Here is a 24,774-nt window from a genome sequence, read left to right as displayed (position 1 = left end):
AATTTGCTATGACGAGTGCACCCCTCGTACAACTCTCTTTGTGCATCCACCCACAGTCTTGCAAAATTATCATTACTCTCAAATGATTGTGCAGATTTTCCTTCTCATCCCTCATCCCAAATATTCCTGCCCCCATCGGCTCCTCCATATGATGGGAGCAAGGTGATCCAACAGGCCGATTGTATAGGATTTTTCAGAATGCTTAATTTGATTGTTGGCTATAACATCGATCCGAAAAAACACAAGACTGATTTCGGGATCGATCGAGCCAGATTTTTGCTGCGGATAGCACTGGGGGATCCCATTGATCTGGCATTGTATTTATTCCACCGCATTCTATCGGAGTCACGCTTTTCCAGTGGAGGTAGTCTACCATTTGCACTACTGATATCTAACCTCCTACTCCGACCGGAGGTTACAGTGTCGGCTACTGAGCGGAGGTTGCCACAGATGAGGCCCCTCCTGGGGCTACTTTGGATCAAGTACGAGCTCTATTTGTGGAGTTCGTTGAGCCCATCATGGACAAGCTTAGGGATCTGGAAGGATCTATTAAAATGTTGCAAGAGTATGTTGAGATACTAAGGACCCAATGATCGTTTTAGTTATTATTTTACTTTTTTATGTTGTATTGAACATTATATATTTGAAATGTAATTAATGTATGATTTTTATTTTTCGTGTTTACAACTTTGTTTATTTTTTTCATTTTACTTGTCGTCCATGATAATATAAAAAATGATACTTTCTTTAAAGTTATATTTATATAAATTTAACATAAAATAAATCACTATTGAAGTTAATTACATAAAAAATATTTATGAATTCATAAATATTTTAACTCACTGCAAATCATAATATATAATATATACACATTTTTTATATTTTGAAAATGATAACAAATTAATGGAAAAAATATTTATTACTTTAATGGAAAAAATATATGCACAAATCCATACTAATAAAAAAATTAATTGAAAAAATGTTCGTTCGAACAAGTTTAAGTTCGAATGGTTATTAACTTTTCCAGAAAAAAATAAATTAATTTACCGCCAATATTACTATTCAAACAGATTATATACTGTTCGATCGGACATTAATTTCATGTTCGAATCTATTTTTTCCGTTCGAATGGTTTTCCTTTTTTGAGACGATTTTGTTTGTCACAAAATATCTTGTTCGAATGGATATTTTTCCATTTGAACCAATTTAGTAGCTCAAGCATTTTTTATTTCGTCTCCAAAAATGACTTTTAGGGACGAAATTTAATTCGTCCCTAACAAATTTCGTCCCTAAAAGTCAAATTTCTTGTAGTGCATATGTTTAAATAATTTTCAAACATGTTATATTTGTTTGAAAACAAATTAAAACAGTGCTTTTGAGGTAGAAATTATAATTTTTTAATTTTTTAAAAATTATGATCATATTCTTAAAAGTTTAAAAGTTGTAATTATCTGAAAGTTGTATTCATATTTTCACCCATTGACGATTTTTTTAAAATTTAAATTACGTTCCGCATTATCCAAAAAAACACATTTGATGAAAAGCAACAAAATGATGTTTTTCCTCATACGTCATTTTTAGCTTATTTGATATTAAAAGTTAATTTAACATATAACACTCAAACAACTTAATTTTTTTTTTTTTTTTAGAAAAGAGCTTTTAAAGTCATTTAAACACTGTTAAGACTCCTACCGCAACCTCAAATAGACCCTTGATTTTGATGCATCTTTAGTCTTTTATGGGGACATTAGTTTGCCGCTACATGTGTTTCCAAGTATTTAACTCATTGCGGCAACATTAAACCGCCGCAAAAGGTCATTATTTAAAAAAAAAAAACACCAAAATGTTGTGTTTGTAGCCTAAACTCTTTCCCTTTCCTTCTTTTTCCATTTAGTTGATCTCTCCTTCTAGGGGTGGGCAGCGAGACCCTGCACTGACCCACCCGTTCGCCTCTCCCCGCATGCAGGGCGGGGTTTTCCCGCTCAAGCACCCATGCAATAAATTGCAAAAAAAAATTGAAACCATCGTTGCACTTTTAAGACTTTAGTTAAGGTCCCCCACCCCCCCCCCTTTCCCCACGCGTCCTTCTCCTTCTCGAACTCTCCTCTCACACTCTCAGACTCACTCTCTCTCAGTCTCGATCTCTCTCGTGCTCTCTCAGTTTCTAACTCTCTCTCGCTAGATCTATTCTCTCTGTTGGATGACTGCATGAGCAGCACCACCGGGACTCCAGTCACTCCAGCGTCGTTTGAACTTATTTTGAAACTTCACATTCGCTGCCATTCAAAGGTAAGTTACATGAATATTATTTTTATTCATGTAACTTTTTTTTTTTAAACTCTTTTTTTTTTTTTTAAACAAATTCTATTTTATGGACCCTGTTTCTGGGCCATTTTAGGCCCATTTCAACGGTTTCTAGGCCAAAAATGGCCTAAAAACCGCTTCTGGGCTTTGACTCAGTAGGGTGCAGGGGGGCGGACAGACGACTTGCCGACACCTGCACCCTGTTATTCAATATAGGTTCCCCCACCCCTACACTCCAGGGTGAGGGACGAGGTCGAATTTCACCACCCCGCCCATGCGGGGGCGGGTAACACCCCTATCTCCTTCTGCCCAATACTCTATTTCTCTCGTCTTGTGAGTTTTGTCATCTGCCCTTTGCCACACCTTCGTCGCCTCATCTAGTCGGCGAGTCTCTCTCTCCGTTTGTATCTCTCTTTGTAAGTCTCACTTGGTCCCGCTCTCTCTCCCTCCGTGATTAGGTTGCCCCACCTAGCATTGCCACAACACATGGTATTCTGCCACCTCCTCTACCCGCTCTCCATTTCAGTATGCTCTCTTCCTCTCTTTCTTTTCCCTCTGTCAGTCCGTTTCTCTTACAAGTTTCCCTCTTCCTTAGAAACATCATCTCGCTGCAGCTCAAGGATTTGCAGATTGATCCTCCTACCTCTTGCAGCGCTTGTATATATACACATTTTCCTCTCTTCAGTTTTGAATCGATTTTCGTTGTTAAACTCTTTAACTTTGAAACCAAAGCCATAAACTTTATCTTTAGCTTGTTTGGTTGCTCTGTAATTGTTCGGCTGGGTTGGCTTCACAATTTCCCTTTGATGTTTTGGGTGTTAATTGTGGTTCTGGTTACCAGCAGAAATGCTAGCTTTAAGTTTTGAGTTTTGTGTGTTAATTGTTGTCCTGGTTACCAACAGAAATGCTAGCTTAAGTTTTGAGTTTTGCGTACCAGCTGCAGAAATGCATGGTGGTGGCAACCATGGTCCTGGATAAAAGGTTTGAGATCTACCTCACGTGTACGTGTTATCTAGACTGCAAGCAAAAGCTTAAAAAATTAAGCTAATCATCTTTCCATTTTGGTAGATGGCATGTTTGTATATCTTAATAGTCTTCAATGCAGCTGGTTTTATTAGCAGCTTGTTTTTGTTCATTAATTTTGAAGTATTGGAAACTGATCTAGGTACGTAAGGAGGCATTTAACAATTGCTTAATCTCAATTTGAAGGATTTTAGAATGGTTAGTTTGCTTAATTTTCTTCTTAATTGCTTGGGTCATACACTTATAATAGTGCTACATATCATGTGTATATACTCATGTTGCTGTAATGGTTAATTGTGCGAATTTTGAATGTGGTTTATCTATCTTTCTATGTTTTGATTGCCAACTCTTCTATCTACAAGTTTAAAATACAAAACGGGAGGGTGGCCCAACCATTTTGATAGCTATATGTGCCCTTAATAATTATATCCGGCCGGGAACTTAGCTAAAGGGCAATCATGGGCAGGATTAAGCATCAATAGAGGTTAAGGCAGGCGGCCTGCATGTGTAAGCATGAACCTGATCAGCATGTCATGTTGGTAGACCTTATGTTATTAGAAAAGATCATGATATAAGCAAGTAAAATATATATCCATACTATTTAATAATGAGTAATATTTAGTATTGTTAAGAATTTTATGCAGATAATAATAAATATTTAAAAATGTTTAGAAGTCAATTTATTAACATGCATGTCAAAATACGACCCTATTAGTCATTGATCTAAAGAAGTGGTGTTTTTAAATTTTATTTTTATAAATATTGTCATAGGTGATCTTATAACATGCAAATGGTTTATACCATATATATAACAAATTACTTGTAATTAGAAAAACAGGTAAGAAATACTTCGATCATGTGGTTAATTGCTCTCAGTTTAACTCTTTTGGTAAAATAATAATAATAATAATAATAATATCAATTAAGAATTTTGGGTCCAAGAAGCATGTAAGTTGATGGGGTGAGAATGATGATCTGGCATCTCTTTTGGGTGTGAAACTTCCACATCGAAACACAATATATATATATATATATATATACGTATATAGGTGATCATCGATATTAGCACACTACAACACAATTGCTTTTTAGTGACCGTTGGGAAATTGTGACAGTCCCTAGACCGTCACTAAAAGGCATTTTCTGTGACAGTTTTTGGAAACCGTCACTAAAGATAGAATGAGATTTTTTTACATTCGAACGTATGGGAAATATGCGTTCGAACGTCACATATACGTTCGAACGTTATGTCTGTTTACGTTTGAACGTAAAATGTTTTGGCGCAACCGTTCGAATGTTATTAATTTTACGTTCGAACGTAAAATGTTTGCACCAATGTTCGAACGTTAAGTAATAACATTCAAACGTTCATTGTAAATTTAAATTAAATGACTTTAATTTAAAAATTATGTGATTTTTATTGTGCATAATTTGTGAACAAGTCTAAAAAATTGAATTGTATATATTTATATATACACACTTTGTAATATATAAATATATATTATTGATTTATATATATTTGAAATGCAGTGATTTAGTATTAAAGTTGAAAATTATAACATCAAAGAAGATTAAAAATTGAAATGAAAAAACGATAAAAATATTCCATAATATTTTTCATTACAAATATTAAAAATAAAATACAAAAATTGATAGAACGTAGTAAACAACAGTCAGATGATAACGTTATCCGCAAAAGTCGAACTCCGTACTTCCTCAGTCAAGGTATCAACCTTGTCGTTGAGGATAGTTACACGTAGGGCTGAGCAAAAATCCGACAATCCGACTCCGAATCCGACTCCGCTCCGGCTCTGCTCCGACTCCGCTCCGGCTCCGACTTGTCGGAGTCGGAGTCGGAGGTTTTTTCTTCATGACAGTCGGAGTCGGATCCATTGATGATCCGACTCCGACTCCGCTCCGATCCGACTCCGATCCTCCGCCTCCGCCTCCGACGTCTCCCTCCGACTCCGCCTCCGCCTCCACCTCCGATTTTATACATATTTTATAAAATATGTGTTTTTCTATATATTAATTATTTAAATTTTATACAACTATATCTTATATAGTTAGTTAAACTCAATAATATACTAGTTAAATAATATATTTATACTATAATATATAGACTAAATTGACTAATAATAGTTTAGTATATGACTATATGTAAATATCATACTATTCCAAATTTACAATATTACTACCATGTAACACTAAATTACTAATGTATAAATATAATAGCATATAATACTAATAACTAATGTATATATAATATACTATAAACACTAAGATGAATAATAACATCGACATGTAATATTGTAATACTAATGTATAAACACTAATCTATAAATTTATAATAACATATAATATTAATGTATAATAACTAAAGTATTATTCATATAAATTACTAATAGTCTAATAGTATTAATTACTATATATAAATTAGTAAACCACTTTAAGCCTATATATAAATGACTATATAAATTACTGTAGTAATAGTATCAATTACTAATACTATATTACTATATGATACCATTAAGTTATTAACTATAGTGATATACTAGTATTAGAAATTAAGTATACTAATACAATCAGTAATATAGTCAGTATAATACTAATATACTAATACTATTATATAGTTATACTAAATTAAAATCATTATAGCAAATACTAATATATAGTTATTCTAATCATTACAACTAATTCTAATACTAATATAGACTATAGTTATAACTTGTAGTATCATAACTATACTAAATCACTATAACTTATACTAATATAATTATACTAAATGACTATATCTATAACTATATATATTATATAGTATTAATATCACTATTAGTATAATATATAGTATTAATAATAACTAATAGTCTAATACTAATATAACTATTAATATAACTAATATCACTACTAGTATAAATAATATTAATACTAATACTAATATACTAATACTATTATATAGTTATACTAAATTAAAATCATTATAGCAAATACTAATATATAGTTATTCTAATCACTACAACTAATTCTAATACTAATATAGACTATAGTTATAACTTGTAGTATCATAACTATACTAAATCACTATAACTTATACTAATATAGTTATACTAAATGACTTTAACTATAACTATATATGTTATATAGTATTAATATCACTATTAGTATAATATATAGTATTAATAATAACTAATAGTCTAATACTAATATAACTATTAGTATAACTAATATCACTACTAGTATAACTAATATTAATACTAATACTAATATACTAATACTATTAGTGTATTACATATATTTATATATATTAATATATATATAAAGTATATTAGTGTATTAATAATATTTCGTATACAGTGTCGGTGTCTTTTTTTTAATATTCATATATAATAATATATATCATATATTTTTTTATGAATCTTCATATATATATATAATATAAATTATAATTATAACATTAGATTGATATTGCATGGTCTTCTATTTAGTTTAGATTGTAATATTTATAAAGTTGAAATTTGAAAGCTCACAAATTTTTTTTTTTTTTTAAAAAATGGGTCAAATATGAAATTAAAAAGACAAAAAAATAAAATAAAAAAATCCGACTCCGCTCCGACAAGTCGGAGTCGGAGTCGGAGTCTGGGCCCTCCGACTCCGAATAGGTCGGTGCTCAGCCCTAGTAACTTACACGATGGGTGAGTTCGGCAACAGACGCCGATATAGCCTCGAGCGATCGATCGATCTTATGATCAATATGCGCAGTCAGCTGTGAGATGACCGCATCAACCCAAGCAGGCCGCACATCTCCTGCAGATGTACTCGGCGTATGCTGACTACTACTCCCGACATGACCTAGCTCAGGCTGCGTCGGAGGAACTAGATCCTCTACAGGGGGTGGCTGACGTCCCCTCGCCTGTCCAATGCTACGCCGATGCGTGGTCATGTCGAGGGGGCTCATCTGATCTTTGACCCGCTCCTCTGGCTGGGTCGGCACTCCCCGTGCAAGTAATAGTCGGCTGATGAGGACACTATATGGGAGATTATCCGTGGAGACGATGCTCGCCTCGTAACGGATCCTCTCAAAAATGTGCAGTGGCAAATCTATAGGATCTCCACGTGCCACTCGTATCAAAAATTGTGCCCGAAGCCGACTAAATGTGGTTTTATGAGCCACAGGATCGACATTTGTTGCAACAATAAGGTGCAACATTCGGAAGAAATGCAGCAGATGGTTCTGGTTGAAGGCGTTCTTCCGCTCGATCTGCATGCGATCCCTCCCGGTGAGGATGTAGAAATCCTCGTCTCGGTCATCATCCCGAGCCTCGACGCCAGTATCCTCAGCCTCTGACTAGCCTGCATCTCTGGCTGATGCTGGCTCACATCCCTGGCCAGTAGATGATGTAGAAGTGCCTACATCCTCACGGGGTGTTGAGTGTGTAAATGTCTCAACTCCTCGATGAATCCCGAGGTGCTCGCCGATGACATCTGCTGATACCTCAATGGAAACACCGCGTACAGTCACGGTGTGAGAGGATGCATCCGGAGGCATGTCACACATCCCCATATAGAATTCTGGAACCATTGAGGGGTATACCTTCCCCCTCAATGTGCAGATATTTCCCCAGCCTCTACTGAGGAAAACATCTCTTAGGTTCGTCTGCTGCCAACAGAGTTCGTCGAACTCATTAATTAAGACCTCTCTCTCTACCATAACAGTACGAGCTCCGATACGGGCAGTGTCCAACGTGGCTCCTTCCCTCCCTCGTTTTCGTGTATGCAGTGGAAGAGCCATATTCTGAAAATAGAAAAGGAAAAAAAAATTATTTACAATAATGCATTTTTTTGTATTAATTTTAAGATGCTCTGCATTAATGTTCGAACGTTTTATCTTTAACGTTCGAACGTTAAAGATAAAAACGTTCAGACGTTAATTTATACGTTCGCACGTAAAATAATGTAAATAAATTTACGTTCAAACGTAAAACAAATACGTTCGAATGTACAGATGTACGTTCGAACATAAGCAGTAAACAAATACGTTCGAATTTAAGTTCGAACGTATTTGTTTTACGTGTGAACGTAAATATGAATGTCCGAACGTCGAAGCATGAATAATGTAGAAAATCACTACGTTCGGATGTTATAATTAAACGTCCGACCGTATGTGATTTACGTGCGAAAGTAAATATTCACGTTCGAACGTATGTCGTTTAATAATATTCACGTCCGAATGTAAGACGATTAACGTTCGAACGTGGAAGCCGTAACGGCTCGGTAATTTAAACGTCGTACGTTCAATTGTCTTGGTGAAACGTTCAAACGTTTCGACGCAGAATGGCTGAGTTGACTCAGCCATTATTGAAATCTCGAAAATTTCTCTACAAGGGTCTAAATGCCGAAATGTCACCATGTAAATGAAGTATACACTTCAAGAAACACTTTTACGGTGACTATTCGGCCAATGACTGGTCGTGGTGGCCGGAAAATGAAGTTGAAAATCCGGTAATATTTATCCGGTTTTAAACCAAATTCAATCCAAATGTCAATCTAAATCTCAATAAAATACATGTTATTTGCATAAAAGATGAATGCCTACCTTTTAGTGACGGTTGTGGAGGAGTTGACGGCGGCAGTGACGGCGGCGTGGCGGCAAATAACGGAGAAGACGATGGATACGGGCAGGGGAATGCGTTTCGACGTTCGGTTTTGGCCTTATATACATAGAATGTTCGAACGTACTTATTATTACGTTCGAACGTTTGTCAATATAATATATTATATTATAAATGTTTAAGTTATATATTAGGATGTTATATAATATTATTGACAATTAGATTATTGGTTTTTTTGTGAGTGCTTCTTATATTTATAAAGTTTAGCAATATGTTTATACATGTTGTTAGGGCTGAGCACCGACTCCGACTCCGACCTTGTCGGAGGTCGAATCCGACCTCCGACTCCGACTCCGAAACATATAAAATCCGCTCCGACTCCGACTCCGACTTGTCGGAGCGGAGTCGGATTTTTTTATTATTTTTTTTATCTTTTTCAACTTCATATTTGACCCACTTTTTTTTTTTTAAAAAAAATTGTGAGCTTTTAAATTTCAATTTTCTCAACATTACAATCTAAATTAATTAAACTTTTGATTATAACAAAAAATACAACTAAATAAAACAAGTAACATAATAACATGCATTCAAAAATTAAAAAGAAAGTCTTATTGCAATAGAAACGACGCCGTATTGTATAGTAGTATACTAACTAATATAAATCTATTTTATATATTATATATATATGAAAATTTATAAAAAAAATATATGATATATATTATTATATATGAATATTAAAAAAAAAGCACCTAAATATTAATAATAAACTAATATACTTGATATATATATATATATTAAATCTCTAATCTCTTATACTTGATATATATATTATATAAATATTAGTTATACTAATAATTATATTAGTATTAGTTATTATTAATACAATATATTATAGTATTATACTAATAGTGATATTAATACTATATCACTATTATAGTGATTAGTATAACTATATTAGTATTAGTTATAGTGATTTAGTATAACTATATAATATATTAGTATAAGTTATAATACTATAAGTTATAACTATAGTCTATATTAGTATTAGTATTAGTTATAGTGATTAGCATAACTATATATTAATATTTGCTATAGTGATTTTAATTTAGTATAACTATATAATAGTATTAGTTATTATTAATACTATATATTATAGTATTATACTAATAGTGATATTAATACTATATATTATAGTATTATACTAATAGTGATATTAATACTATATATAATTATAGTGATTAGTATAACTATATTAGTATTAGTTATAGTGATTTAGTATAACTATATAATATATTAGTATAAGTTATAATACTATAAGTTATAACTATAGTCTATATTAGTATTAGTATTAGTTGTAGTGATTAGCATAACTATATATTAATATTTGCTATAGTGATTTTAATTTAGTATAACTATATAATAGTATTAGTTTAAATATTATTACATTACACTAACTATATCACTGGTAGTATACTAATGTCTAATACTAATATATCACTATAGTTAATAGTATCACATAGTAATATAGTATTAGTAATTAATACTATAGTGCTTTATATAGTAATTTATATATAGGCTTAAAGTGGTTTACTAATAGTATTAGTATTAGGCCATAAATCTAATTATTATAATAATGTATATTAGAATTACTAATATATTTATCAAAATGAATATGTTGAGAATTTATTAGGTCAAAAAATATAATTAATACAAGATATTGTTATATAAAATTGATATGAATAATAATTTAGTTATTATACATTAGTATTATATGTTATTATAAATTTATAGATTAGTGTTTATCCATTAGTATATGTATTACAATATTACATGTTGATGTTATTATGCATCTTAGTGTTTATAGTATATTATATATACATTAGTATTACATGCTATTATATTTATACATTAATAATTTAGAACAACATGGTAGTAATATTGTAAATTTTTAGTAGTATGATATTTACATATAGTCATATACTAAACTATTATTAGTAAATTTAGTCTATATATTATAGTATAAATATATTATTTAACTAGTATATTATTGAGTTTAACTAATTATATAAGATATAGTTGTATAAAATTTAAATAATTAATATTTAGAAAAACACATATATAGTAATTTAGAAAAACACATATTTTGTGCATAATATATAAATTATATTATGCACAAAATACTATACAATGTAGTATATATATTATACTATAAGTTAAGTATAGTAGGAATCTTACGTTCGAACGTTTGAAGTTAACGTTCGAACGTTAAACTAAGAGGCGGGAATTTTCCCGCTCGATGTTTAATATCTGTGTGATTATTCAGACGTAAGGACGTTTATACTATACGTTCGAACATCAAATCCGTCAACGTTCGAACGTTAGTTAAATTAGTGCGGGAGATTTCCCGCTCAAATATGGTAACACTTTCATGAAATGTACGTTCGGACGTTTAAGTAGTATGTTCGAACGTTTATCTATAAATCTACGAACGTTCGAACGAAAAATTGTGATACATTCGAACATATATGAGGAAAGTGCGGGAACTTTCCCGCTAGATTTCATGTTATATCATAAGAAGGGTACGTTCGAACGTGTATTTTAAACGTCCGAACGTTCTGGGCGGGAATAATTTTAGAATTAACGTTCGGACGTTTAAAGTTAACGTTCGAACGTTTAAACTAATAATTTTAGAACTTAATCAGTACGCGCACGGGAGGATGCCCATTATTTCTTCTTCTCCCGTGCGCGCAACAGAAGAGAGAGAGAGAGAGAGAGAGAGAGAGAGAGAGAGAGAGAGTTAGAGTGAGAGAGAGTTGAGTTAGAGAGTGAGAGAGAGTTGAGTTTTGGTAAGATAATATTTTTATTTCTTGTCTTTATTTAAATTTTATGATATTTATAGAATGTGTTTTTGTTATAGAATATTTCTAATAAGTTTGTGTTGTATTTTTTTGAAGGATTGCTTGTTTTGGGAAGTTTGAAGATTTTGATTTGTAAGAGGATATTGTGAGCTAAACTTTATCAATATGTTGTTGTGATTTGATGCTTACTCTTTATCATATTGTGATTATTGTTTGTATAGTTTGTAAATAGTTTGTGAGTTATTCTAAATATATTGTGATATAAATTTGAAATATTGTGTTTATTATTAAAAATATATTGTCATTAGGCTTTGTTTCCCTACATGTTTATTGCTTACTCAAGTTTAGAAATATGTTAATACATGTGGCATGTTATTTTGTGAATATATTGTGAGTTATTGTGATATGGACTTGAAATATTTAAATTATTATTTGTGAATGATATGAATGAATATGTTTACATTGTTACAAATATATTGTCCTTAAGCTTTGTTAATACATGTGGCATGTTATTTTAAAGTAACTTTTTTTATCATATTGTGATTATTATTTGTATAGTTTGTAAATAATTTGTGAGTTATTTTAAATATGTTGTGATATAAATTTGAAATATTGTGTTTATTATTAGAAATATATTGTCATTAGGCTTTGTTAATACATGTTTATTGCTTACTCAAGTTTAGAAATATGTTAATACATGTGGCATGTTATTTTGTGAATATATTGTGAGTTATTGTGAATATGTTGTGATATGGATTTGAAAAATTGTGATAATAATATTTGAAATTAAGTAATAACAAGCATAAAAGTAACTCTTTAAGAATTATAATAATTAAAATTATTGTATAACCATTGAAATTTAAGTATGATAATTAAATATTTATAATAATATTTGAAATTAAGTAATAACAAGCATAAAAGTAACTCTTTAAGAATTATAATAATTAAAATTATTGTATAACCATTGAAATTTAAGTATGATAATTAAATATTTATAATAATATTTAATTTTAAGTAATAACAAATAAAAGTGTTATTTTAAGAATTATAATAATTAAAATTATTGTATAACCATTGAAATTTAAGTATGATAATTAAATATTTATAATAATAATTAATATATAAGTAATAACAAGCATAAAAGTAACTCTTTAAGAATTATAATAATTAAAATTATAGTATAACCTTTGAAATTAAGTATAACAATTAAAATTATACTTTAAGAATAATGATCTTGTACACAACGAGGGAATATAATCTTGAAGAAATGTTGAAATTTCAATTTAATTGCTTGACTGTCATAGTCTCTTCGGCCTTGAGAGTTGTCAAGGTCGGACAGTTTGTGACGGTTAAGTAATTAGACTAAAATTTAAACATTTCTTCAAGATTATTCTCCCTCGTTGTGTACAAGACACGAAACGTAGGGTCACATAATCTTCCATCCCTCTTTAGTTTAACAATATAACACTACTTGAAGGTGACATTGTTAATTTAAACAACATGGAGATATTGTTGTATGATTTTTTGCTAGATGCGTGTGACATTGCATAAATACCCTTAGACCCGTTTGGGAATCAGTGTACATTTATGTGTCCACTGATTCCTGAATTGTCCAGTGTGGACAGTTTGAGATTATATTATCTGTATTACACATTTTTGTTACTCGCTACTTTCCACGTTTAATATGAAGTTTCGGTATCTTCTTCTATTGTTCTTCGGGTATACTGTTCGTAGGGTCACAATCCCGATATTTGAACATGTATACTTGGAGAATTATGGGGAGGTGCTGCCGGAATTTCTACTAACGTGGAAATTAGTAGAGTGACGAGATTTGTGTAATATGGAGAATATAATCTCGAATGGGATAGGACCAACTACCTTATCAAAAAAGTAATGAGAATTGGAGGCAAGACATGCATGTGAATTTTCAATGTACGTGTTATTAATATCTGGATGTTTTTAGAAATGGACAAAAATTGGATGCGTCTGGACGATAGACTTGGAAAGGATTACGTACCCTATGCATGTGGAGTAAGAACTTTCATTGATTTTGCACGGGCCTCTGCTGATAGTCGTGGTTACATTAAGTGTCCATGTCGAGGGTGTAAAAATTTGTGTGCGATAGGATTGGATGAAGTAGAGCGTCATATATTTGTGAACGGTATGGATCTGGGGTATACGCGATGGGTACTGCATGGTGAGCCGTATGAAGGGTCAGCAGATGTATTGGTCGATCATCACAATTATTTACGGCACATGGATGATGATTATGAGCATGATGAGATGGAGGAGATGTTGGGTGACATTGGAGCTGGGATGTTTATGGATGAGGTTAACGACAATGCCTCAAGTGGTGGATCAGGGACTGATTGTGAAAATTTTCCTTCACTGTGGGAAGATGCAAAGCGCGAGCTTTACCCAGGTTGTACAAAACATTCCAAAATGTCGTTTATTGTGCGGTTGCTTCACATAAAATCATTGTGTGGGATGTCGACGAAAGCAATAAACATGGTATTGGACTTATTTAACGAGGTGCTTCCCGAAGGGTCTGCATTGCCTAAGAACTTTTATGAAGCGAAACAGTTGAGAAAGGGATTAGGATTTGAGTACAAGTCCATACATGCATGCAAGAATGATTGTGTATTGTTCTGGAAGGAGAACGAGGAGAAACAAGCATGTCCTGTATGTGGAGAGTCGAGGTGGAAAGGTAAGAAAAACGTGCCGGTTAAGGTGTTGCGGTATTTTCCCTTGAAACCTAGGTTGCAAAGACTATATATGTGTAAGAAAACAGCTCATGATATGAGGTGGCACGAGGAGAAAAGAGTTAAGAATGACGGGTATATGAGGCATCCAGCTGATTCACTTGCGTGGCAGTCTTTCGATAATCAGTATCCAGAGTTCGGGTTAGAAGCTCGGAACGTGCGCCTGGGACTCACAACCGATGGATTCAACCCTTTTGGGAATATGAGTACAAGTTATAGCACTTGGCCCGTTGTATTGATTCCGTACAATCTTCCACCATGGAGGTGCATGAAGGCGCCAAACTTTTTGTTAACTTTACTCATCCCTGGCCCTAGATCACCTGGGAATGATATTGACGTATTCATGCAGCCGTTGATTGAAGAGCTGAAAGAGTTATGGGAAACAGGGGTTAGAACTTATGATGCATCTAAGTCGACATCTTTTCAGATGCATGCTGCGGTAATGTGGACCATAAATGATTTTCCGGCGTATGGGAATCTTTCCGGCTGGAGTACGAAAGGGAAGTTAGCGTGTCCGACGTGTAATAAAGAAACTGCTAGTGAGTGGCTAAAATTTTCTCAGAAGTTGTGTTTCATGTGTCATCGACGTTATTTACCAGCAAATCATGCATGGAGAAGAGAATGTGCCAAGTTTGATGGGAGAGTAGAGGATAGGATTGCACCAAAAGAGTTGTCTGGAGAAGAGATAGTGGAACAACTGCAACATGTTAGAGCGAACAATTTTGGCAAAGGTCGGGGAAAGAACAAGAGAAAACGAGCCGTATCAGAATTGAATTGGACAAAACGTAGTATTTTTTTTGATTTGCCGTATTGGTCGTCATGCAAGTTGCGACATAGTTTGGATGTAATGCACATAGAGAAGAATATTTGTGATAATATACTGGGTACATTGATGAGTATTAACAAAAAGACGAAAGACACGATCAAGACGAGGAAAGATCTTGAGAGAATGAGAATTAAACATAATCTGCATTTGCGGGTGGAAGGCAACAGGGTGGTCATGCCGCATGCATGTTTTACGATGACGAGGGAGGAGAGGATTGATTTCTGTAAATGGTTGCAAGGTGTGAAGTTGCCAGATGGTTATGCTTCAAATATTGGTAGATGCGTGAGTCCTGATGATTGGAAAATCAATGGATTGAAAAGTCATGATTGTCACGTATTTTTGCAGAAGTTATTACCTGTGGGAATTCGTGGGAAGCTGACATCTAATGTACGTGTCGCCATATCTGAACTATGTATGTTTTTCAAGGATTTGTGCGCTCGGGTAGTAAATCGAGATGTGTTGTCGAAATTGGAAGAAGACATTGCTACTATACTATGTAAATTCGAGCAGATCTTTCCACCATCATTTTTTGATGTCATGGTCCATTTAGCAATACATTTACCGCGAGAGGTACTTCTGGGTGGACCGGTGCAGTTCCGTTGGATGTATCCAGTTGAAAGATATTTGGGTCGATTGAAGCGCACTGTTGGGAATAAAGCCAAAGCTGAGGGTTCAATAGCAGAGGCTTATATACACGATGAATGGTTAACATTTTGCTCTCTATATCTTCGTGGTGTTGAGACACGATTTAGTCGTCAAGAGCGAAATGCTGATCTTGCTACTCCGCCTCCTCGTGAGCTATCAGTGTTTTCCCAGAATGTACGACCCTTGGGTGCACAAACAGGTTACGATTTAATTGATGGAGAGTTGGGTAAGGTTCGGTGGTATGTGCTAAATAACTGCCGAGAGATTGATGATTATCTTAGGTATGTCATTTAATTTATTTGAATAATTATAGTTTTCTTTAAATTAATTAGAATTGTTGTGCTCAAAATATACTTCTTTTGCAATATGTTATAACAGTGACCACATGGACAAACTTAGAACGGAAGGCGTAGAAAATATAGAGGCAAGACACGAGGAAGAATTTCCCGGATGGTTTGAAGAACGTGTATGAACTAAAATTATATATATGTTATATTGTGAAATTTTTAACTCTGGATAATAAAATAATAAATATATACTATTTCAATTTTTAGATTTTGGAACAACGTGCTCGTGATCCCGGATCAATTTCTTCTGAATTGTATGCATTGGCCCGTGGTCCCTCAAATAGAGCACTTCGATATACTGCATGCACGGTTCGAGGTTATAGATTCCATACTTTGGACCGTGAACGTAATAGAAAGACTCAAAACTGTGGTGTGTTGGTCGAGGGGAGTCATGGAACAGATGATATTGACTATTATGGTGTCATACGTGATATTATCGGATTGAAATATCTGGGTGGGTCTGTAACATATGTCTTCAAATGTGATTGGTGGGATCTAGGCGGTGGTCGGGTTTCGATACATAGGGATAATCACTTTACGAGTGTCAATACTGCATCTAAATGGTACGAAGATGATCCATTCGTATTGGCTTGTCAAGCTACCCAAGTCTATTACTTGATTGATCCAATGAAAAGTGCTGATGAAGATAGTGGGGAGATAACTTGGCGAGTCGTACAAAAATTTGTTCCTCGAAATATATATGAAGCAGGAACGAGTGCAGATTACGAGAGTAGTGGAGATGAAGATGACAATCCGATTGTTGAGGCATACCAGGAAGATGGAGAGGTATTAACTTGTTTGTTGACCTCGGTGCACTCGAGTTGCTCCCCTTGTGTAGAGATGATGTCCCACCCGTACATCTCGACCCGTCTGTATTAAATGATCATTCAATTCAAGTCAGTTTGGAGGAAGATGAAGAAGACGAGTCAGAAGATGAATACGAATCAGAATCCGGGCAGGAGGTGGATAATGATGATGAAGATGTTATTGATGGAGATTCTGAAACAACTATGGAAAATTCATCTGAAGAGTAAAAGTACTAAATATTTTATTTATATAGGTGACTATAAAATATCTTAAATTTTCATAATTTCTTCTAATTAATTTTCTTTGATATAATTAATTATTTTAAAGAATGCCGCCAAAACGACAACGAAGAAATGTGCCTCCGCCAAGTCCAAGTCCTGAATCCATTGAGGACTCCCCACTCGAGGAATCCGTTCCTGAAGATCAAGCTAACACAGAAGAGAACAACAGCCAGTCGACACCTACCAGTAAGGAAATATTGTCGTTGATAATTATATATATAGTTAATACTTTTTTCTCAATAACTATATAATTATAATTATAGTATATCTATTATTATCATGTAGTTGATGCATCTGCACGTCGCGGTCGTGGCTATACACGTGGAATCTCTCTTGAAAAAAATAGAAGGCACGGTAAACTGAAGGTCACAATTCCTGATAATTCCACTGGAGGAGTGGATGATAGTGCAGCAGCGCTTTCCTCCTATATTGGCACAGTAGTTCGAGCTTATGCTCCATTTTATGTGCGCTCATGGCGAGATGTTCCGAATGAGATTAAGGAGCACATTCGAAGTCGTGTGCTGGTGAGTTTACTTTTCAGTACATTTTTTTCACTTAGATTAATATATTATATTTTTTACCTGATTCCCTTGTTAGGATGAATTCGACCTCGACTTTGGCCGTAGCGAGGATTTGAGAACCGTGAATGAGTTGATGGCTACACTATTCCGACGTCACAAAGGACGATGTCATGACCACTTCAAGAAGTTTGAGACGTTGGAAGAGGCTGCGCAGTCTCCTTTTCAGCAGATGAAGTTAGATGATTGGAGAAAGTTTTGTGATCTTTTCGCATCTCCAGATTATCAGGTATTTTACATTTATATCTTTTAATTATTTACATTCATATTCGTTTTATACATTATATGTATACATATTACAATTAACATTTTTAATATATTTTGTAGCACTTGAGTTCTACAAATGCACAGAATAGATCCGTTCTGACTGTCCACCATCGTGCCGGTTCAAGGTCATTCCACCGTCTTGCTGAAAAAATGGTAATTAAAAAATTATAGAATTCATTTATTTTCCTGATATTCTTTCTGATAAGTACTAACATTATCTTTTTAAAATTGCTAATATTGTCGCTTTGTTAGAAACGTGATGATCCTGAAAACTTTTCCCTCATTCATGTCTATGCTGCTGCTCACACTAATGAGCATAGTGAGTGGATGGATCCTGTCGCTGCAGATAATTATGTAAGCAGTGTTAATTTTGTTAAATAAATTTTTTATAGAACATTTTAATAGTTTATTTCTTATTTCTATTTCTTTTAATACGTTACTAATTATTTACGATCATTACCTTTTAAATTGCAGAACAAAATGTTGGAGATGCAGTCGACTTCTGCGGAATCCTCTCCTAGTGACATAGACATATTCACCCAAGTGCTCGGGCCGCAGTCTAGTATGGCAAGAGGTTTGGGACGATCTATCAAGCATAAATGTTCATCCTCCTCAACCTCATCGGCTTCACAAATTAATAATCTTACAGCAGATTTAGAAGCTGCACGGCGTGAGAATGAGTATATGAGGTCGAGACAGCAAGAGTTAGAGTCTCTCTTAGAACGACAGTCTCATTTAGAGACGCGTTTGCAGGACCAACAGAGAGACCAGGAGGAAAGAATACGCAGTGAAGTGCAAGAGCAAGTGCAACGAGAGATGATGGTGCAAATGGAGCGTGTTATGTCGTTGCAACAGAATCCCCGTGGGCGAGGGAAAAAGAAGAAATAAATTTTATCAATATTTCTGACTAGTTTTAATATCTAATTTTGTACTTTTATAAGACATTGTTACTTGTTAATTGGGTATGTAATATGATACCATTGGTATTTTGTTTTTAAATTTTATGAAATTAGTATTTCTGATCTGTACGTTCGAATGTAAATAAAAATCGTTCGAACGTTGGTTCACACTGTAACAAACGTTCGAACGTAAATACAATTGAATCGTTCGAACGTTAAACCGACTAACGTTCGAACAAAGAACTTGCATTCGGACGCTCCTTCGTTTACATTCGAAATAACGTCCGAACATTAAACGCGCTACGTTTGAACATTTACGTTTACGTTCGAACAAATATTCGAACGTCTATTGTAATTAACGTTCGGACGCATTAACATGCGAACGTAAATATGCTACGTTCGAACGATATACAACAAACGTCAACTTCTCTCATTCGAATGCCAATCGGGTCGGGTATAACGTCCGAACGTTTAATTTTACGTCCGAACGTGATTTTCTGTGACAGTTCATAACCGTCACAAAAAAAGGAACGTTCGAACGTTGTACCGAACGGAACACTTCCAACCGTCACTAAAAATATTTTTTGTGACGGTTGAACAGTAAACCGTCACCAAATGTTTTTTGTGACGCACTTTACGTGACGGTCATGGTGACGGTTTCAAACCGTCACCAAATATGTTTAGTGACGGTTTGCCATTTTTTTGTGACAGTTTCCTCTGTCACAAAATACACATTCTGTTGTAGTGGCATTAACGATGGTAAAAAAAATAAAAAATAAAAATAAGAATCCAAAAGACTTAACCTTTGGAATAATTTTATTATATATTTTTTCATTATGGTTATAAGTTTATTGTGAAGTGTTTGAAAATGATGAATAATATATATTTTTTTAAATAAATATTATATTTATTGTATGGCTATACTTTTATTTTATTATTTTAATGGAAAGAATTAATCTACATATAATCTTTAAATAAAAACTGTTTATATGAGTTTATATAATTATATTTAATTTTATCACATTCTTCAGTAAAACTGAACGCGAAATCTCCCACTCAATAAAATTTCTTTAATAGAAAACCCAACAAGTTGTCAGATCAAAGATTTATTGACTTTAATAGAAAAATTTACTCTTTTCGGTGGCCACCTTCGGTGGAATTCATCTCATGTGGACCTAGCAGTGTCCATCAGCTATACGTACCGTCGTCTTTTATTTAATTATAATTTATAAATGTTTTTTTTATCATCTATATATTGTCTTGCTGACCTAGTTATCTCCTACATCAGTACCGCATCCTATACCCAACATTTTCCTCGTGCCGTCGGTGCTTCTTCGGGTTCTCTCTCCCTCCCCAAGCAAACTCTCTCTCTCTCTCTCGCTCGGATCAGAGGCCTACGGCCCAACAGTTTTTTTACTTGGGGAGTATCAAAGAATGGGCAGGCCTCGATGTTGCGAGAAGGAGGTGCTGAAGAAAGGGCCCTGGAACCCTGAGGATGACCAGAAGCTTTCGGCTTACATCGAAGAACATGGCCATGGAAGCTGGCGAACTTTGCCCGCAAAGGCTGGTATATTAGCGATAGAGGACCCTAGCTAGCTAGCTAGCTTTTTGGTGAAAATTTATGTACCATGGATTATAGCCTATTTATATGACACTGCTAATTGATGGTTTCTTTTTTTGGGTTCCTTCGTTTTGGTTGGGTTTTAGGGCTTCAGAGATGTGGGAAGAGCTGTAGGCTGAGATGGAACAATTACCTCAGACCTGATATCAAAAGAGGAAAGTTCAGCTTGCAGGAAGAACAGACCATCATTCAGCTTCATGCTCTTCTTGGGAACAGGTACATATATCAATCAACGGTTCTTTCTGTTTATAGCCGTTCTCTTCTAGTACTACTCATTGACTGCATGCAAGTAATATATCTGCAACACCGATTGGCTCACTAATGTCAACTCTTCTGGGTGATCATATTGAGCTATAATATATATATATATATATATAACACCTCATGAGAGTGCCATTTTTCTGGCTGGCCTTTTCCCGATCGAGCTGATGAGAGTACCATTTTAACATAGAAGATGAAGACCCCGGCGTCATTCACATGGTTGACCGTACCTTTTCACCTCTAAATTAAGTGGAGAATGAGATAGGACACGAAAGTCGAAACTACTTTACGTGCAAGATTCCACCCCAACGCACAAGATTATCATCAACTTATTTATCACGACCATTAATGTCTTGTCGTTATCAACCTTGAATCTGCAGTGAAAACGAAGAAATACCTCTTCTCTATAATTGACAGGATTTTTTTTTTCAGATGGTCGGCAATTGCAACTCACTTGCCCAAGAGAACCGACAACGAGATTAAGAACTACTGGAACACACATCTTAAGAAAAGACTAACTAAAATGGGCATCGATCCCATGACCCACAAGCCCAAAACGGATGCCCTCGGCTCCGGAAGTGGGGACTCCAAAGACGCAGCAAATTTAAGCCATATGGCTCAGTGGGAGAGCGCACGGCTCGAAGCCGAGGCCAGACTGGTAAGGGAGTCGAAGCTGCTTGCAGTGTCGAACCCTATTCAACAGCAGGTCATGATCTTCTCTGCTCCTGTTCAGAACATCAACAAAACCCTCCCTCAAACCACACTGCCACCATGCCTTGATGTGCTCAAAGCATGGCAAGGGTTATGGTCAAAGTCAACAGGAGCCGGCATATTCCCAGTCACCGGAGACGACCTTGAGTCTCCGACATTCACGTTGGGCTTCCCGGTGAACGCATTCCCCATCCAACGTACTGTTGCACTCACTGAAGACCAAGTGGCCGCTGCACTTGATTTCGCCGCCAATAGCTCGGTTACATGCGGAGCTGGGATTATCAAAGAAGTCTGTCAAATGCCAGAAGAACTCAAAGAAAGATTGGATAACACAATGTCATTGCAGGAAATGACGTATACCACGGAAAGTGCATGGTTAGCGGATTCTTTTAGGGCTATGAGTGAAAACACGCCTCTCTCAAATATCGTGGAAGGTTTCACTGATATCTTGGCCTATAACTGTGACGACAAGAGCTCATTGTTGGCCGGAGACAACATTATGGAAAATGGAGATAAAACCTGCAGCGGTAACTTTGAGGAGAATAATAATCATTACTGGAACAGCATACTCAATCTAGTGAATGTTTCGTCGCCTGGTTCTCCCGTGTTTTGAAAATCTCAAAACAAAATAAGGCAATCGAACATGCTTGCTTACTTATAACATATGTCTAAGAGGGAACTTAAATCAATACCATATTTATATAAATATATATATATATATATATTCATATAATGAACTACTAGTTTTTTGTCTATACAGGTTTTTTTATAAAATATAAGCTACACGCAGCTGCCTGCTGCCTTGATATGTTCTGATTCTACAAAAATTTAATTAAAAAATCTAACTTAAAACAAGACCGACTAATACATCAGTATATATATGTAAAATCACTTTTATAAAATTCTTGTGCAACGAAATAATTCTTATATATATGTTTATATATATATATATATATGGGAATCCAATGTCCATGCACGAGTACTATTTAACGCTTCCACTTTAATTAATTGAAAAAATATATTTTTAATTATTCTAATTTTCTAGGCGTTAAACACGTGCGTCACCGTTAAAAAATAGGTCTCACAATAATAAAAATATATTAGAACCTCGATTGTTTTTATAATTATAATATTGGTGCCAATATACAGATTAATGCATGCAAGCAGTAAAACTCCATAGTAGGTTAAAAAAAAGGTCATGATGCACGCGCTTGGAAAATAGATCCCAACAGTACTACAAATAATGACTTTGATCAACAGATATTTGAAACGTCAGCGTTGAACTACAAATCATGACTTTGAAGTTTGATCAACAGAGGATGCAAGAAATTAAACAGCCTGCATGCATGCAGTAGTACGTCTACTACGGCCTGCTACTTTAATCACCCTAATTATAATACGTACCAAGTTAAGAGTACGTATTACAAGTAATTTGAAACATGCGCGTCAATTGAATATTATAATCTATTGTGTGTCTATATATATATATATATATATTGTGAAAAATAATTGTTAAAAATAGAGAGAGAGAGAGAGAGAGAGAGAGAGAGATGCAAATTGTGTAAATATGGCAGTCTTTTGAGCTGCATCTTCATTATATAGTTAATGTCATCAATCGTTAATAATTAATGTATTCTGTACATCTTACCTGATCAATTGGTTCCTCATTAGTTGGTTACATTTATTAATGTACGTACCATGGCATTATATCATGTTGCACAGAGCTAGCTATCCTGCCTTCGTTTTTTCCCCCTTTTTTTAAAGCAAATTAAGAGCTAGCCTTCTTTTCATCTCTATCTTTTGAATTTTCTGTACAAAGCGCCGATGATCTGCATATATATATATATATATATATATATATATATATATATATATTTATAGGAAACTCGCGGTAGGTTTGGTTAAGTTAGGGTTTGAGATTTTCTTAAAATTAGTTTTCTAGGAGTTTTGTTTATTGGGATTACAAAAGAAAATAAGAAAATTTGAATATTCTTTTTTTTTCTTTTTTTTTTTTTTTGAAATAGGTATTTAATTTTTATTGAAATTTATGAAATAGATAGATAGAATTAAAATATTGTTTGAATATAAATTTTTTAGTAGCTATTTTTTTTTTTTTTTTGGTAAAATCTGTTATAATTTTTGTGTTTTTATACTATTATTTAAATATAGAAAAATGATTGGTTGAAAAGTTAAAATATAATTTTTGTAGATTGAAAAATGAAAGTTGTTTGGGTTAAATTAGTTGAAAATTCTATTTATTTAAATATATATATATATATATATATTTAAAAAAACGTGTAGCCAAACATAGCCGAATCTTAATTTGTAGATGCAGCTTTGCGAATTAAAGAACAATTTAGATTTTTTTTTTTTTAAATTTCCTTCCCTTAATTACCAGGATATAGCATCAAAGTATGCCACACGTATAATACCCCCCGTGTTTGTGAATATACCGACGTTGGATTTCAAAATAATTAGTCAATATTATAATTAAAATCCTCTATAATTATAAATATAAAGAATAATAATTTATCCCTCCTAAGTCCTAAATAAATCTTGTAATCTTATTCACCACCTTTCTATACTCATATGAGATATTCATTAATAGATTTGTGTTGGGATGTTGAAGAGTTGAGTTGAGTTGAGTTGAGATGATAAAATATTGTTAGAATATTATTTTTTAATATTATTATTATTTTGAGATTTGAAAAAGTTGAATGATTTATTATATTTTGTATTGGAATTTGAAAAAGTTGTAATGATGAGTTGAAATAAGTTAAGATGAGTTTGGAGTCCAAACTCACTTTATTTGATTCTCTATATACTCAGTCTAATATATTAGATTGTAATTTACTACTATTAATTATAGCAATTCAATAAAACTCAAAGTCACATATTGGAGGGGACATTTAGACCCTCTGGGGTGAGAGCCCATCGAAGGCCAAGCCTATCTCTGAGACCAAGTCCATCCGCAA

At 33.9% G+C, this 24,774-nt stretch overlaps 1 protein-coding gene across 1 annotated transcript; it reads left to right on the top strand.

Moving 5' to 3' along the window:
- Positions 1–20,640: 20,640 nt before the first annotated feature.
- Positions 20,641–22,412, top strand: LOC108992913 (transcription factor MYB16-like). The gene is made up of 3 exons (XM_018967632.2): positions 20,641–20,773; positions 20,914–21,043; positions 21,521–22,412. The coding sequence occupies exons 1-3, from the start codon at positions 20,641–20,643 to the stop codon at positions 22,410–22,412; spliced, it is 1,155 nt and encodes a 384-aa protein (XP_018823177.2).
- Positions 22,413–24,774: the final 2,362 nt, after the last annotated feature.

Source organism: Juglans regia, chromosome 13 (assembly GCF_001411555.2).
Source record: "Juglans regia cultivar Chandler chromosome 13, Walnut 2.0, whole genome shotgun sequence".
NCBI classification, from domain to species: Eukaryota; Viridiplantae; Streptophyta; class Magnoliopsida; order Fagales; family Juglandaceae; genus Juglans; species Juglans regia.
The sequence above is the reverse complement of the archived record's forward strand: the minus strand, read 5'-3'. Positions and strand labels throughout refer to the sequence as shown.

What these genes read in the sequence shown, in the direction of transcription:
- LOC108992913 (XM_018967632.2), top strand. Translation starts at nt 20,641, where the DNA reads ATGGGCAGGCCTCGATGTTGCGAGAAGGAGGTGCTGAAGAAAGGGCCC. An exon ending in AACTTTGCCCGCAAAGGCTG is followed by an intron (nt 20,774 to 20,913) that starts GTATATTAGCGA and finishes GTTGGGTTTTAG; the next exon opens with GGCTTCAGAGATGTGGGAAG. An exon ending in CATGCTCTTCTTGGGAACAG is followed by an intron (nt 21,044 to 21,520) that starts GTACATATATCA and finishes TTTTTTTTTCAG; the next exon opens with ATGGTCGGCAATTGCAACTC.